The sequence below is a fragment of the Cotesia typhae genome, unplaced genomic scaffold (assembly GCF_013202065.1).
Source record: "Cotesia typhae breed Kobodo isofemale line unplaced genomic scaffold, CoteBio_Ctyphae scaffold_45, whole genome shotgun sequence".
In the NCBI taxonomy this organism is placed as follows: domain Eukaryota; kingdom Metazoa; phylum Arthropoda; class Insecta; order Hymenoptera; family Braconidae; genus Cotesia; species Cotesia typhae.
The window spans coordinates 2,105,205-2,123,785 of NW_027423777.1; the positions used below are offsets into that span (position 1 = coordinate 2,105,205).

The 18,581-nt window shown below is 30.6% G+C and overlaps 1 protein-coding gene across 3 annotated transcripts in view; it reads right to left on the bottom strand.

Annotated features, from left to right (window-relative positions):
• Glurb (metabotropic glutamate receptor B) overlaps positions 1-18,581 on the bottom strand; it is a 100,782-nt gene that overhangs the window by 62,262 nt on the left and 19,939 nt on the right. For 2 of the 3 annotated variants that reach the window (XM_074257769.1, XM_074257770.1), the window contains exon 2: positions 12,441-14,779. In XM_074257769.1, coding sequence (XP_074113870.1) covers positions 12,441-14,751 — 2,311 coding nt within the window. In that variant the 5' untranslated portion in view covers positions 14,752-14,779. Of the gene's footprint in view, positions 1-2,412; positions 3,111-12,440; positions 14,780-18,581 lie in introns of those variants that run through there. The other variant, XM_074257771.1, reaches the window with a different exon arrangement.

The window sequence follows — 18,581 nt, forward strand, 5'->3', positions numbered from 1 at the left end:
AAAATTTAAATAACAGTAAATTAAAAATAAAATCTAAATTTACGATATCAAATTTTATTTTTTTTCGTCAAATAATAGAAGAAAAATGATATTTTACCATCAACTATCTCTGACAAGAGAATACAACAAAATATTTGAGGTCAATAAGGTTCGAATAAATCGATAATTTTGTTAGTAATTAAATTTCCCATGTGATGGAACCAGATCTATTTTAATTAAAAACAAAATTAATAAATCCAATTCCGAGATTAAACACTGCACTGATATTTTGATTCAATTGTAACGTTGAATTACAATTTAAATTGGTTTAAATAAATTAATTACTAGGTAAAATTTAATGAATGATAATTACGAATTAACTATTTTGAATTGGTTCGCATTTCATGATAATAATTTCAATAATATTCCATTATCATTTATTACCTCGAGCGGTCACATTTGGTAACGCCTACCTCGAGTGCCTGTTAAAGAAAACCGCGGAGGTAAGACCGCTAGTATTAATCAAAAAAAACTTTAGAGATGTTGATCTTGAAAAAAAAAAATTTTATTTCGCCCTTTGGTATTTTAAAATAAAATTTAAACTTATTTTTTTCAGCAAAAAAGTTATAAATTAAACACAAGAACAATTTGTCACGATACACATCATTAATTATTACCTCGTTTTATAAAAAGTTGCATTTATTAATCGATCGGTACAAGCTCGAACATTCATACAATGTATTAATAACTTTTATAAACTAGTTTTCTCTTCCACTTTACTGAGTTGAAATAAAAGTAAAAGATAATTTATCTAATAAAAGCTGTACCTCGAGGAAACAAGAGCTGAGGAAAATAACAAAAAATTTTCTATCTTCGGTCGGTATCGTCTGAGTCGAGAAGCGGTCAACAAGATAGGGAAGACATAATAATGATAGTAAATTATAGATTCTTTTAGATAAGGAATAAGAGAGATAAGCAATACAATTATAAGTAATAGAATAGAACTATCAACTATATTTTTAAAAACGTCAATATTTAAAAAATTACTGTGAAATTTAAGAAAAGTCATTAATAATATTTGTTCGCCGTTCGGATTATCAGATTGGCTACCAATTATTGTACATTTGTAATGCAATATATACAGCCGACTGTAAGGAAATAATGTGATCATAATGCACCCGTCGAAAAGCATAAATCTATCTCCAAGATTATTTACACCCGGAATTCCTGAAAATAATGTGTCGTTGCGCTGCTAAGAACGCATGCCGGAAACCTTTGATGATTATTTAGCTTTGATACACCAAGCTTGATAATTGAATGCTTGATACTCGATTTTAGAGAATTTATCCCACGGTCGATGTATTTTAGCTGCGCATCTAAATTATTTCTTAGTTAATTCAATTTTTATGCGAAACTTTGGAAGCGATGCAATTTTATAAAAAGTTGTATTTTGGAGTTTTATAAAATTTTTTTTAAATTAATGAAAATATTTAATAAGTGCATTTTGTACAAATTGATATTTGCAAAAAATTATTCAGTACATTTTTTTTAAATTAATTTTAAAAAAATGTAATAAAAACATTTAATATAAAATTAATTAAAAAATTTCATGAACGCAATTTAAAAAAAGAAATTTTTTTTTTTTTTTTTCAAATAAAATAATTTGGAGTATTTTATTCATTAAATGATTGTTTAAAAGGGTCAATAGTTATAATTGAGACTACTTTAAGCCTCTTGTCGTCGAATGAGTGTTCAAGACAAGTTCTTTTAGATTTCCACAACCTATTGTGGGTAAAGTGGATGAGGTTTAAGGTTTCCGAGTCTGGGAAAATAATTTGTGATTTTTTTTCCGCGACAAAAGGGAATAGTGCTTCTAATTTTATTTTGTTGTCTCTTTTCCTGACGGTTATTGGAGGAGCAAATTTATTTGTAAAATCGATCTATTGTGCTGCAAACCGCTTCAGAGATGTGATAGATTAAAAAAATGTTCTCGGGGTAGAAGTGATTGCTTTATCAGAGCGAACCTTCTATAAATATATAGCAATGTAGGAGAAAAAATATGGATTAACGATTTTATTATTTAGATTTTCATTTACTGGCCTTCTGGTTACGGAATTATTCATGAGGCTTTATAATATTTTAATAAGATAATTTAAAAAATAGTGTCTCGGATATCCAACAGGTGGCACATAGTCGCTTAATTTTCTCACTGTAGGAGAGTTAATTTTTATAACTTATATTATAAATTAATTTTTTAGCTGATGCTTAAGCAAATATGACTATATAAGAAAATTTTTCCACGGAAAATCGTAAAAAAAATTATAACTAAGTTGGCACCCAATTATGGGCTTACAAATGAAGTGTCTATAAGACAAAACAATTTAATCTAAAATCTCAATCTCTTATCGGAGATACAGATAGCAGAATACTGACCTTTAATAAAATCGACGGCCATTTCCAGACCATATGTGTCTTTATCGCAGTCATCTAGTATGTGAGCGCCAATCTTGACACCGGGTACCGTCCCGTTGTTATTAACCCAGTCGAGGGTGTAAAGCATCGCCTCAAGTGCTTGTATACCACCCTGAGGCATCACTGGTCCGCACGTAATAGAGTCCTCTCTCTCGTGGACCATCATCAGTCCTCCCAAAAGGAGGTCGCCCTCGACGACCGCCTCCTTCTTAATGGGCCAGCTGACCGCCCCTCGAGGACTCTGCTCTATCGACCGGAAAAGCCGCTCGCTGTGACGAATAACGTGATGAGTTATCGGGTTTTCCAGGTAGAAGTGTCTTCCATCTTCGATCCTCCTTTCAAAGCCCTCCGACATTATCGACGGAAAGTAGTCGGCAAAGATGTCCTCGGCGTGGAGCGTCTCATTGCCGAGAAAGTTGTGTCTCTTGATTTTTGAAATCCAGTTCAGTGCTTTGCTGTGATTGCTCGACTTGTAACTGTTTGTTCTGCAGTAAAAGCCTTTTGGAAGGCAAACACAGCCGAAAAACAACACCAGGAGGATACACTTCATGACGTCATAGTTGCGCGACGCTTCATTTGACTATTCGTTCACTCCGAGGCCTTAAGGCTTGTTTCTATCGAATTAGTTCTTGTTGTTGCTGGATTTGATGTCTGAGTTCTCATTTTTATTTTAGAATACTTATTACTCTGTACTGAATCCTTCTATTAGTGGAAATCCGCTGATTTTTCCGTTAATTGAGTTAATTTTTAATAATTAAAACTATCACTGACAGTAATGAGATAATGTTAGAAATTTTTAACGAGAGCAACTTTATTTATTGTTCGATAATCTATTGTGCAAAATATTGAACTACTCGTTTCGGTGCATAACTTTTAGTTTTGATTATTGTTTTCCCGATAAGATCGAGACTATAAGAATATAAATTTCAGCGCTACTTTGATTAAATAGTTGGCCGGATATTTTATATCTTGGCGAACTTCGAGAATATTTTATTCTCGAGTTGATGCTAAGAATTTTTTAATATTCGAATCTTTCATAGAAAATTTTCTGACCTTTAAAAAAATTTTTTTTTACAGTTAGTAAATTAATAAATTCATTTTCGATAAACTATTCACATGTTCATTGATCCAAAATATTTTCTTTCGTTGATAATAAAGTACTCATCTGTCAATAAAAAAAATCCGGATGAATAGCCGACAAATCACATATTGTTGAATTAATATATCGACAAATAAAAGAGTTTTTCATCACGTTATCGTTGAATGCAGTTTGAGTTTTTAAAAAAAAATACGGTTATAGAGAAGTTATTTGATCGTTCTAGCGTATTAATATTTCCGGGCTAATGAATATCTATAACGTTGCTCATAATTGTTAGAAATATAGAAAAAACTTCTCAAAAACTAAAACTATACTGATAGAAGGATTTGTTTATATTTAATAAGCTTCATTGATTGTTACTAAATAATTTATTTTAACGATTTACTAATAATTTCTTCACAATGGGGGCGGAATGTAACGTTTGGACAATTGAAGCATACATACGTTAACAAGCGGTCAGGTCAATTGTTGGGACTCGAAGCTCCTTAATAGATTCATGGGGTTAGTTACAATCCACCTCCGATTGTTATCGGGTTGATGCAGCGATCACTGAACTGTTTTGGCTTTGTGGGTATTATTATCGGACTACATCCAAGTTTATGCCCGCCCAAAGGTTTACATTGCCGATGGATCCTGTCTCGAGTTGAAACTATCTCATATCATGAGTAATGAAATTTATGGAACCTTACTAATGTAACCTAACTTACAGTCAATTGGTCAGAATGGATTAGCCTTAATCTTAAGGGGATATTTTAAAAATAAATTTAATTCTCTAAAATCCTCCTAAAGACATTCTTAAAGCTTTGAAAATATAAAAAAAATCAACTTTTTCAAATTTCTATACCAGACTACCCAATTTAGAGACTTGAAACTCTAATTAGGCTGAAAAATTGCGATCAGATTTTTATGCTAAAAAGCTTTTACAATCTTTCGAGTCAGCCCTATCATGGCAACTGGATTATCGAACTGCTGTATATTTACATAAAGCGATCAGAATATCTACTACCCTAAAATAAGCTCCAGAGTTGATAATAATAAGGTAATTTTATTTTTTAGTGGATATATATTTTGTAAAGTTACTTTTTAATAAGCTCTCTTTTATTATCTAAGACAAATTCAATTATAGAGATGAGCAGCAAGATTTAATAATGGTAATTAATAAATAATGCACCGGGAAATAATTAAAAATTAAATTACCGGGCTTGGATTTTATTTTGTTTATTTTCTGACGTTATTATATTAAAAAAAAAAAAAATTAAAAATCATTTTTATTTTTTAAATAATTTTATTAATTCTTAATTAATGCTAAAAATAAGCTTTCAATGCATAAAAATAATAAATGGGTATGCTACAAGAGAGAAGGTGGAGCTCCGCTCCTACGTAATCGCAATCACCATAAAAATTTATTAATCAATAGTTAATAAACGCAACGTCAACAAAAATTAATTTTTTTAAATGTATTGGCAATTATTATCTCTTACAAAAGTTAAACTTAATTTTACTATAATTATTAATTAATATGCATTAAGATGATTGCGTAGATAGTAATACAAACTACCAAGTTGACGCTTGATGTATAGCCGAGTTATAAAGTTATAATGAGGTTTCGATGGCAACTAAAATTTACTTAAATGTTATTGAGAGTAATAACTTCTCTATTATCATTAATTTATTTTTGTTAGTTTTAAAATCAATTTAAATTAAAACGAAAAAAATTCTTATTTATTTATGTTGATTAAGATGTATTCCTCGTTGAGTTAAACGTTTCGAGCTATTTGTGGTATTTCACGGTAATTAGTTCTCGTGGTTTAATTAACAGTTAAAGTATTGCAGAAAATATTAACAATCTTAATTATTTTAGATAGAATTTAATAATGCCGAGTTGTTGCTCCAGTCTTTGGTATTTAATCTAATTAATTTACAATTGAACACTCCCTAATGTAAACTCGGGACAATTTTTTGCCGATAAATTCTCTGGATAGCTCAGACAAATATGTCATGGCAATACACTTTTTAGATCGTGCCGAAACTTTTTTGCATTTGTAATTAAAGATAATGAAAGGAGTTTAATTGCTTTGGAAATAAACTGTTTAATGGTTTCGTGAGGTTAAAGCGATTTTACAAATGCTTAATAATTATTTATTATTAACTTCAATATTTAAGAAAGTACAGTACAATTTAACAAAAGTCATTATCTAATAAAGCAAAAATTTTATTTATTTATAGTTCACAATTTATGGCAATCAAATAATGACTGCAAGGTTGCTGGTACATATTAAAACCTATGATAATAAAAAATAATTTATTATCAGGTAATAAAGCTCATTTATTATAAACAAATTCTTCTAACAGTGTGGATGCTGAATTGTAGGGAATTTAATGTCATAATCAAGGTTTAAAAAAATCTAATAGGTAATTGGAATTGCCAATGAATAATTCATAAAATTTTCAAGTACATTGTACCTTTTGTATGCAAAATCATACGAGACTATAATTTAGTTCCCGTATGTATTAAATATGTATATGCATAATGAAAATAATTTCACCGGTGATGTACTACATACTACAAGGAATCACGAAGGTGAACAAAAAAGCTGATCGAATTCACGTCGGGTATGATAACGACCTTTATGGAGTGCAAGTTCATTTCTCCGGGAAATACGAGTACTTTACACACTAAGTCATTTTTTAAGAAAATATTTACGATCACTTTTATAATTTTTTATGAAATTTAATTTTTTTAATTATTAAAAAATTTTTTTTTTATGAAATTTAATTTTTTTAATTATTAAAAAAATTTTTTTTTATGAAATTTAATTTAAAAATTAAGGTTTAATTTTTTGTACCTTAAAAAAATTTTTTTAAACAATCAAACCATAGGAATTTGTAATAAAAGTGGTAAAAAAATTTTCAAAGCCGTAAATAATTTTTTTACACTAAAAAAAATAAAAAAATCACTAAAAAAAAATCACAATTTTTTATTGCGTAAAAAAAAGCTTAAGTAAATTTAAGAGAGCGATGATCTTTAGCGGAAGTCTCGTAATATTACGATAACATGTGAGGGCAGATGTGAGTAAGAAGGAAACGCGCGGCTCTGTGCCAGAGCAGTCACTGAAGGTTGTTACCGTAACCGTTGAATATTATGAAGCTACCGCTAGTGGTACTTCCACCACTATTCTATCCACCACCTCAACTTCCACCTACTACTACCTACTACCTTTGCTCAAACAACATCAACCCCCCTTGTCCCTGTTCTAGTCTCGCTCATTTCAATTCCTATCCCATAGATTTAGCGGGTCTACCGCGCAACTCCCTGCTATTATTGTCGCGTGATTCAAGTTAACGACGGGATATCACACCCTCAAACTTTATTTTCGAACTTTGAATTTAGAGTCTTCACTTTTTACTGAGATTTATGAGTTTTGCTCATTAATTATAATTATATCATCGTAAAATGATAATTATCTGGGAAAAGTTGCAAGAGCTGTAGTTGAGTTTTTTTTTTCTTCTTCTTCAACAGGGAGAGAAAGGTTAAATATATTACGAGCTAGAGGAAATGAAATTAGAGTTTTGTAGTAGAGATAAATTATTTTGGTTAATTATTTTTCGAGGGATGTTAGGAAAATATGTAATGGAATTTTAATTGAATAATAATTTAGAATCAAGTAGTAGAATCTGTATTTGGGTAGACGGGACTATAAATTGATTTATTTTTTCAAGCGTCTTTATAAAATAAAATTATTTTTTTTCAATTACATTTATTTAAAAAATATTCTAATTTTGTTTATTGTCATTAAAAAAAATTATCAAGGTTAAATTTTCTTATTAATTATCATAAAAAAAAATTTTTTTTTGAAACGTCAATACATGATTCGTCATTACACTTATAAATTACTCAATTGTCAATTATCTCTTCCATCGATATATTATCTAGTACTTCTGCTGATATATATGACACTGTAATTACTCGTTTGGAACTCATTACACTAATACGTTGTGACATTATCTTTCTAAACTTCAAGAAACGACGAACAATTAAAAATACTATTTTAAAATTTTGTAATACTTTTAACATAAATTAAAATTTTTCAAGCATGTTCTACAGTTAGTACGGTATCTATCTATAGTATTAAAAATAGATATAGTGAACTCCAGGATATAAAAGTAAGACATTTTTTTCGGGTAGTCAGTTCGACATAAAATTTCTTCAAGGAAAGTTGGCTGTATTTTGAAAGTAAAATTTTTAGAATTTAAATCAGTTTCAAAATGAATCACACATTTTCTGCTCTTTTTGTGCTCTGCTGCATCTTTGCTGTTGTAAGTTAATTAAATATTATTTTTATAGTTGAGCTTTAGGAGTTTTTTTTTAATTGGAAAGTTATGAAATTCTTAAATAATTTTTTATTTCATATCTTATTTTATTTTAATTAACTAATATTATTTAAGAAATTATTTTGTATCGTAAAATGAAATTTCATTATTATGATTATTATTAAAAATTAGAAATTATTACTTATAGTAAAGTTTTGAATTTTTTAGGCATGTTGCGCACCAACCAGTGATAAACCAAACGATGATTTGATAGTGCGTATCAATAATTGGTTCCAAAGCCTATTCGGAGCGATACGTACGAACTTTAATACTACCTGGAACGCAATTTTGGCATTCCTCACCGGCGCGGACAAAGCTGAACATCAATGATCGATACTCAACATTAAAAAAATTTTTTTTTCTATTATTTATATGTTTATTAATGATATTAAAAAAAAAATTAAATATATGTTAAATATATGCTAAAACCGACAAAAAAAATTTAAACTGTAACTTTCTCAAACCCAGTCACCACAAATAACTCGACATTAAAACAGTTACAATGAAAATTCAATGGACTTGAGTATAACCAGCGAATAAATTTCAGAATACACATACCACCTAACCAATCGGTTTTTAAATTTCCCACACGTTAGCTTCCACTGCATTCCATTTAAGAATAGTTGTTTATTTGCGATATTTTTAGCGCGTAGGCGTTTTTTAAATATACAACTTACCACAAAATAACAAAATAAAACAAGTGTAGAAATTATAATTTACTATAAGTTGTTAAACTCCAAACATTAAAACAGCGATGAAAATGAAAATTTAATTCGTTGCTACGTTTGCGAATCCTTTCAAATAGCAAACTTTAAAATAAGTGATTCGATTTTCTACCCTCGATATACATCTGTAGCAACTCTGCCAGTGGATAAATTTTCATTTCAAATCGTAGAGTGTAGATCCGATAAATCGATTATTATTACTAACTTTATCATGATTATATGTAAGTTAAAATAAAATCACTATTCAAATGATATCTTTTCGCTGATGTCTCACTTTCTGATTTAATGATAAGATTGGTAATTAAAATTCTGTAAACGCCAGGACTTCTGTTCTCTCTTTTTTTAATTTAGTGAAAGCCATTTAAATGAATTTTACTTTAATTAAGCTTAAATAAAATATTCCTATTTTTTTAACAAAAAACAAATTTTGATTAAAAAATTCAATTTTTGACTTTGATATTTCTTGAATATAAAAAAATATTTATAATAAAATATAAAACTTATTCAAAATTTCTTCTTAATTATAAACTCCGTTTAATTACAAGACATGACTTTTAATCACTCATAATTGAGCCAAAAACAGTGAGGATGACAGAGTAATAAAGTGACTTTTTCAATTAAACGGCGGTATGAGTGAAGGTGAAAAATGATGACACACTAAACATCGGTGAGTAAATAACTTTAACACGACTACAACACGGATACGAGGACAAAGTGGAATCTCCGGTCACGTAGTAACTTTATAGCAGGTATTTTACTACCGCAGATTCTAAAAATTTATACCCAAATTCTCCCTACTAGGGTAGCGACTGAGGCTTAAAGGTATAATCCAGAATACTAACATACATCCTGCTAATACGCAACAGAAGTAACACGAGACCGTTTATGAAGTGGCGTGCTGTAAATAATAACGCCCGATAAATTCTCTTTGATTACAACTCGGTATTTTTATATTAATGTATCATTTATATGCGCTTTTTTGCATCAATATGCATTCTCGAGGCCTTGGTCATTATGATTGACTGTCAATCGCGATACGGGCTCGCTACTCTTAATCACAACGCATAAATTCATTTAGAAATTCTCTCTTTGTAAACAGAAGTACTTGTTAAGTAATTCAAAGCGTATAATAAAGAAAAAATAATTATTCCGACATCTAAAAATAAAAAAAATTTTTTTTATTGAAAATATTATTTACTATGATACTTTTTGCGCTAATAAATTTTATAATTTCTAATTTTTTGATCCTTTGATTCAAAATTCCAGTTAAGAATTTAATTTGATTGGATTTTTAGTCAAAGTCCATGAAAATTTCACAACTTCCATTTCACGTGAACTTTATTGATGTAAACTTCAGTGAAGATAAATTCGTTTGGTGAGCATTGAACAGATATGATAGGGAATATACATCGTTAATTAACGCAAGTTCGAAATAACCTTATTGCTGCTTTACTTTAACAAAAAAGTGATATTAAAAAAAATAGGATTGTAATTTATGGAAATTATTTGACTATATAAAAAATTATTTAAACTATATAAAAAAATGTTTATTTTTATACGATTAAATAAGACAATTATTGATCAAACATGATGTATACACATATTTACAGATATGTGATAAATACGTCAGAACAATGCACACGAAGATGATATTCAGCATGAAAATGACGTGTCGACTAATGACTTGTCATTGAAATAGATTTATGCTGGATCGATCGTCCTATTACACCCACAATTGACACTTTGTACGGTGCGATTGATATCCGAATTCAGGACTTACGATTATTCCTGTCTTTCTCATGCGGAATTTCTTGCTAATGTATTGTTTGTTTCTGTATTATCAAACACCCATCTCTCACAGTTTCGACGTGGTTGTCATTTGATTGTGTTTGTGAGAGGAAGTAAACGTTTGATGATATAAATTTTTTGCGCTGAAACGAAGATGTTCGATTTAGTAATTATCTGATTATATATCATAAGAAAGCTTGATTGTAACAAAAAAAAGATTACATTTGTTCGTGAGAAGTTGGGCGATAAAGATTGAAAAATGGTTGTTGTAGTAAGTTAGCTCAAAGTGACGGATTGACAAATTGCCGTCTATTAATGCCACACAAAATCTCATTATTTCGGTCGATTTCTATGACACCCTATGTAATAATAAACTACCTCTCTACAAGCGTAATGAGTTCTTGTCTTAACTTTGCTGTTTACTCTAAATTTATGTGTTCTTACTATTATTAATTACTTTTATAATATTTTTTTATTTAAAATTTTATTAAGTCTTATTATTTATTTAATAGCAATAACAACTATAATTCCTCAAAGTCCTCAAAGGAACAACTTAAGATAGCAATCTAAATTCTAATTACTCATTACAAAGATCATATCAAATAATAGAATCCCTAGGTCGTAAAATTTGATGAAACATCTGTCAAATGCATGTAACTCAGCTTCTCGTTTTCCTTTTCTTAAAACTAATAGAGCAAGCTCTATGTAATAAAGTAAAAAGATAATTTTACGAGCAATGAAAAAATGATTACTTCTTACGCTCTTTACATCTACAAGCTCGACAGTAAAAAGAACAATTATTAAAATGTAACATCAATATTTTCATTTTCCAGCGCCAGTACCGTGGAAAATCTATTATTCAGCGTCTGCCGATAATATCAACTCCTGTCTGCCGTTCTTACCCGTCCTCGGCTAAATAATATCATAATGTCGATAACAAGAGAGCTTTCAGCGGTGAGTAATGAAATTTTTTACTATTACCAAACAAGATAACTGTCCGAATTATTAATATTTAAATTAAGCAAAAATTTTTCCACTTGAAAAAAATTGGAAAAAATTTTTTATAAGATTATAAATTCAGACACTGAAAAAAAAAAATCAAAAAAAATAAATGGAGCATTGTAATTTCTCTGTTTCTTTACTGGAGCCATAAAACTGGCGTTTCTTCTGGAGCAGTAGTTTTAATTCACAAGGGAGTGTAAAGTTATAAATACAGAATGTCGAGGTAGTAGTTTTTTATGAGCACTATAAAAGACAGAATATAACAGAGATGTTATATATCTTAATGAAAATCTAGTTAAGTGATGCGCTGACTGATCAATTCTAACTGGAGAGCAAACGTCTCAGTTTCATTACCAAAAAAGCAATCGGAAGTTTAATGAGTGAACAATTCGTTAGATAAGGATTAAATCGAAGGTTTATTATTTTAAAGTACTCTGCCGGGCCAAACTCATGTAGAATCGTAGGACCGATAGGAAATGAGAAAGGGAATATTGATGAAAGCTTTTAGCCAGATAAATATCTTTTAACTCGAATGTACTTCAAAAGAATATTAATATTACTGGAATTTATAAATAAATTTAAAACTACCCCTGAGGGATATTTTATAATACTATACGGGGGAGGGTTGATGCTAAATTGGTCTTAAGAAAATGCTAAATATTTCCGGAGAAAGAACAATTATTTGACTGATGTTCAATTAATTATGAATTCTGATGGTGAAGTTAAATTATTTTATTATTCAAAAATAATCTACGCTAAACTTTATCGATTAAAACTTTTTCTGCTCTAAAATTCAATCTGTCAAGATTTTTTTATTACACTGATAGAAAGATTTAGTTCTTAGAAAATTTTCTACAGAATAAATATTTTAGTCATAATATCAAAATTTCCTACTAAATCCTTCTATTACAAGTTTAGTAATTTTTCCGTCATAATTATAAAACTTATCATTTATAAAATTTTTAAAAATTCTACTAAAACTAACATAAATCAAGATTAAATACCTTTGATGAAATCAACCGCCATTTCCAAGCCATAAGTGTCCTTATCACAATCATCGAGAATGTGTGCGCCAATTTTAACACCAGGAATAAATTGTTGTTTGCTGAGCCAATCCAACGTAAATAGCATAGCTTCAAGTGCTTGAACGCCGCCTTGCGGCATAACTGGACCGCACGTGATAGTGTCTTCTCTTTCGTGGACCATCATTAAGCCTCCCAGCACCAAATCACCCTCGACGATAACGCTGTGCTTCACCGGCCATTGATTTACCGCAGCAAGGCTTTGGTTTCCATTTGACTTTATTTTCCCGGTTTCTGGTGCAGTCTGAGTGCTCTTGATAGCACCAAGATTAGTTTCGTTGCTCTTTCTCAAATCAGTGCTGGACACTGGAACCCTTGTAGCCAATTTTCCGCGTGATTTTGAGTCAACGTTTCCATTCTGTCCTTGGACAGCACGATCAGCTTCGGTCCAGTTTCTCTTGGTCTCGTTAAACACTAAAAGATCTTCGCCATTTCCTTCGGTGTCCAACAGGGAGTCCTTTGAAACGCTGGACAATTGGAATTCGTTTTCCTCATAATACCCCAGATCAAGAAGACCGGTCTTTAAAGTACCAGAGGCGTTATTGTGTGAAGGATGTCCATCAGGACTTTCCTTTTCAGTCGCATTGATTCCTAAGCTTTGTGAGTTGAAAGCTTCTGTCGAAGTAGCTTTGTTCGCCGGTAACGAATTTTCTGCTCGAGTTTGCGATTCTAGCTCCGAATTCAACAAGTCGGAGCTCAAAACTTCTGACAGCGGTTTGCCGGAATTCCATTTAGCTTCCGGAAGCTGCTTTCCGTCAGTCACTCCGATAGTTCCTCCGTTATTTGGTAGCAATGTCTCTTTGTTATTTCGAGCTCCCAAGGCTTCGCTGATTATTGTCTTGTCAAGGACGACATTCGTCAGATTCTCTGATTTCTTGTACCTTAAACCCTCCATCGGTTTCTCAGAATCAGCGGCTCTAATCCGCCAAGAGCTATTGATTTCGGATTGGCTGGTTACACTTTCATCCACAGTGATGAAGATCTCTATCGTATCGCTTCCCTCGGTCTCTTCATTGATTTCCGACGCAGTGAAGGGAATATCAGTCACAGGAGGTCTGTAGGCGGCATCATTATTATGGACATCATCTATGTCACTGCTCGGAAAATAATTAGCAGAACTCGATATCCGATGGTTATCAGCTACAGACTTTATCGAGCTATTTTTATCAACTTTCCAGATGGTAGCATCGAAAGGCATTAACTGAATCGGTTTGCTGGTAACAAATGGTTTCACTCCAGGCTCCAAATAGTGACTTCGAGACTTTTCATTAGCCGAGCTTGTTGGCGGTTTATCACGTATCAACTTTCCAAACAAATTCCCCAGCACTTTACTACCTAGTTCTCTGTTTTTCTGTTTCTGATGCTCATTTTCCGGCTCCTTAAACTTTTTTAAGGTATTGTTAGTACTGGCGGACGGGTTTTGCAAAGCAGTGTAAGTTTCCGGTGATAAATCCTCAGTATGTTCTATCAGATCACCAGATTCATCATTTTTGAACGAAAGTAATGCACTGTTATGAATTTCTGACGTTTCCGAACTTTTTCTAAATTCAATACTTTCCGTAACATGTTTATCCGTAGGATTCAATCCATTGTTATTCTCAGGTTTATTTTTATCTTTATTACTTTTCAGTTTACTTTCTGAATGCGTGATTTCGTTGGAGGGAACTTGAAGCACATTTTCATGAATTTGAATCAGAATGTTATGCGGTTGCTTGGAAGATTTTATCGACGCAGTAACCTCAGTTGAGGGAATGTCCGTTGATGCTTCAATAAAATTAGTTTTTATCGTGGTCATACTATTGCTAGTTGTTTTTGGGATGATAGTGTCAATTGTTTTAAATTTATTCAACCGCGGGTATGATAATACTTTTAATCTATCCTCGCTGGGATTCACTTTGTTTCCACCATTAATCGCGATATTTTTCACTATTTTTTCAACGGATGAATTTATCGCTTCTGATGTGTCGCTGAAAATTTGATTACGCGTTTTCAAAGTTATATTAACACGGTAGCTTTTAACGGCAATAGAATTCCGAGTTGGTGAGCTGGTTAATGTGATCGACGAACTGGATGACAAATCATATGGTGGCGAAACTGATTCATCGTGAGTTATTGGATAATTTATCGCGGTTTCTATCGTTCCATTGTCGTAATAAAATTGTTCTTTCGCTTGGCTGACAATCAAAATAATCCACACGCCCGCTAGGGCCGTCCAGATCAGATTTTGCTGCATATCACCTTGATGATATCCGAGTCATCTCCTGTAACAATTAATTTTTTATTTAAAAATTCTATTTATTGTTTACAAAATGATTTAAAAAATATTAAAAAATAGCTTTATAAATCTCAAAAAAATTTTTTATTAAAAAAAAAATTTTTTTGTTCAACAATAAATCTTTGTAATTTCCCGTTTTAAAAGGGTTTCATCAAATTTATTAAACCATTTATTTCAAGCGATATTTTTTTGTATTAAAAAAAGTGAAGAATATTAAAACGCAACACTTTTGTTTGGTTAATCTAACTAACAATAGAAACGTGGCAATAAACAGACAAAGAGAGTTAAAATTTAAACGATGACACCCTGATACTTAAACCACACGATAAATTTCATTACACCAGCTTTTTAGTTAATGAAATTCACCGTCAAACTAATGTCAATAAGTTTTATATTTTATGCACCCGCGCGATACAATTTCATTAGATTTTTTTTTTAGCTCCCCTGCTTTAGAATCACTCGAACAATTTACATTTTTTTATAAAAATTTTCGTGGATTTACGACTGTAAGTTAAATTTTTATCAATTCATCGCTGTGATGATTGAATACTTCTCTTTCACGTGAATTTTAATACAGCATACATATATGTTGTCAATTGTGATCAGAATAAGTCTGACATTAAAATCCTTTTCAGACACGGCCAAAGTGTTTATGCCGCCTCGTACGGTTGGAATGAATGAGAACAAAAAAAATCAGATATATAAAATGAAAAAAATATGAGTGTAGTAAGATAAAAAGTGAATAAATAAAAATCCACTTTTGTCGGAAGATCGTCATTTTACGAGTGAATAAAATAGGCTTTTTTTTCGCTCTTGCACTTGCAAATAATTTCCTCCGACGCATTTTCCGATGGTGAAAATATTTTTTTATATTTTATATTTAATAGATTTTCTGTTCGGATAAAATATATAAAGCAATCACGAATTTTTCTAAAACCTTCACTGTCATCGGTAAATTTTTTTCTGTAATACTTACTCGTCTAAGTTGGCCTACATTAACCACTGACAAGAATAAAACGATTCCTCTCTTCAAGCGATAAGTTTTTCCGGAAATTATTCTTCGACTTTACTGTTTTTGCCCTTTGTTCTTTCCTTTTTTATTTCTTCCACCTAATTGATCAGAGCTCGGGTGTATAATTAGTATAAGGAAGTGATATTTTGTTTCTGGGGCCGTATAAATGTGCGATAAATTAACTCGTGTAGGAGGTATCGATCCGAAAAAAAGAGAAGGCAATTACATTAGGCGAAACGTGACTGCGAATATGTACCTTGGTTGTTGTATTTTGCTATAATTGTAGTTTCGGATATAGATGAGATATCGCAGGTTCTTACAAGTTATGAATTAGAGATCTTATTAAAATAAAAAAAAATAAATTGTTATATAAAACGCTTTAAAATAGTAAAAAAAATTTAGTTCGCTAGCGAGACACTTTAGCGACCATGCGCCGCCTGTCGGAATTTTTTGGAACTAAATTTTATTAAAAAAAATCATTTATGGACTTATCAAGTTATTTGATGAAATTTATTCAACGAAAGTAAATAAATGAATGACATTAACATCTGAAAAGTAACTTTCATTACTCGAGAAGGAAAAAAAAAAAAGCCTGAATCGTTTTCGGCACAGAAAATAAGTAAGAATTGAAATTAACAGATTGCCGACAATGGGAATTCCGTCCCAGCGGATGCGGGAGAAACTTTTCAAGCTCATAAAGCCAAGTGGTTGAAGATGTTTAAGCCAGGAATTATTCATGTGCTACAAACATCAAATATATTTAACAAGGTAGGATTTTGCGTATAGTGGACTCTCTTACGGGCTGACAATACTCCATTAAGACGCTTTCGATTATCCATTTCAATATTCCCAGTATATGCTTGCATATTATCACCATTGATCTTGTTCACCGGCTCGGAAACGCCTTTCATTACTAACACCTGAATAAATACAACATTTTAATATGTTTTATTCTTTACTCTTGTTTTTATTGACACTAAACAGTCGCGAATTAATTAAACATATAAATTACGACATTTATCTACGTGAAATTAATTATTTATTAATAAATTCCATTCCAACTGGGGCGATAGTTATTTTAATTTATAATATTCCGATATAGTTGCGTAAATTATAAATTACAAACTTATAAGTTCAACGAATGATCGTCAAGATTGGATTTCTTGAACAGCTGAATAAGTTATAAAATAAAACTGACTGCAGAATATAAAATTTCTTTATATATTTAAATATTTCAATTGAAATTTTTATTTTCATATGAAAAATTTCGGAAATAAATGCATACTTTTGCGTGCAGGAAATATTTTATTCACTATTGGCCAATCAGAAACCTAAAAAGCACACGTGTATAAATAAAATAAAGTTCAGTCGATTGCTTGTTTTTTACCGAGTGATATGTGATATTTTTCATGTAAGAAGCTCTTTAAATTTCAGCAATCACTGGATACTTAATACTCTAAGATAAATACAAACCATTTTGTAATTTGCGTAGCAATAAATCATTTATTAAATACTACTGAATATTTATTTGATGGAAATAATTGGGCTGCAATAAATTATTTAGTAACTATTACTAAATCTTATTATTGAAAAGAATTTAAACAGAAATATAATTCAGCGTTATTTATTACAGAATTGCTAAAGCATCTTGCCCCTGCACTCAGAGAGTTTACGAGAACCCACTTTATTCTAACGTTGCGGGTATAAATTTCAATTGTTTCCAAGGATCGGTGATAAATAAACTTTAAGATATCTTTATTTCTTCGCCTATCTTCTTCTTATATTGATTCACCATAGAATAAATATATAACCAGTCGTTTATGCCCACGAATATCCAATTCGAGTTTAACAACAGCCATCAAAGAAATTCTGGTAAACTTTTATCCACGACTTCAAATAAATAATTTAATTTTAATTAAACAATCCGTAGATTATTCATAACTTTGTATGCAGTAGCTCCATGAGTGGAAAACAAATAGAATAAAACCTCTGATTTAACAAAATAGTAAAAAATATAGCTATTTGTTGCTTGAGAATTTTTATGAGTGCGTTTCACGTCAATTTGTCGTTTGTAACGACCGGCGAGATAAAATTGATATCGTTCAATTTCACATGTCCTATGCGAATCAATTTAATCAATCGTATTTTTTCACTTTTTTTTAGTCCTTTTGTTACTGTAATGAAGCAGTTGGCAAATTGTTCAGCCGGATTCACTTTTTAATTAGAGGTTACATATATTTTGGTCCAAAGAATTGTAGGGAAAATCGAGGAGTTGTTATTCTTGTTGTGGTTCACTGACTCCATTCTTACTCAGCTAGGTAATTTACTGCAAGAATGTCGATATTTATTTTTAGCAATAATTTTTTATATCAATTCTAATTCATAAATTTGATTGCAATATTTTAAAAAATAAAATTATGTAGTTAAATTTATAAATAAAAAAATTTTTTATCTATTCTAAAATCATTTTGCACTTTTTAAAAATTGCTGTCATTAAAAATTACTAAAAAAATATTTATTTTAAAATCGAAACAAGCTTGGATGTGAATATTAAAATAGAATAGATATAAAATATTAATAAAGAATAATTTTCCATTCTTTAGTACCCTGAGATAAAATTACGGTAAAATAGAGCCTGTACTTGAGAGCAAGCCTGAGCCATCTGAATAAAAATATGAAAGAATAAGAGAAAATGATAATGAAAAGTAACTACTTTTGTTCTAAATCTCATTTTTTTTTACCTCGAAAAATACTGTCGATCAAGTACATTTAACTG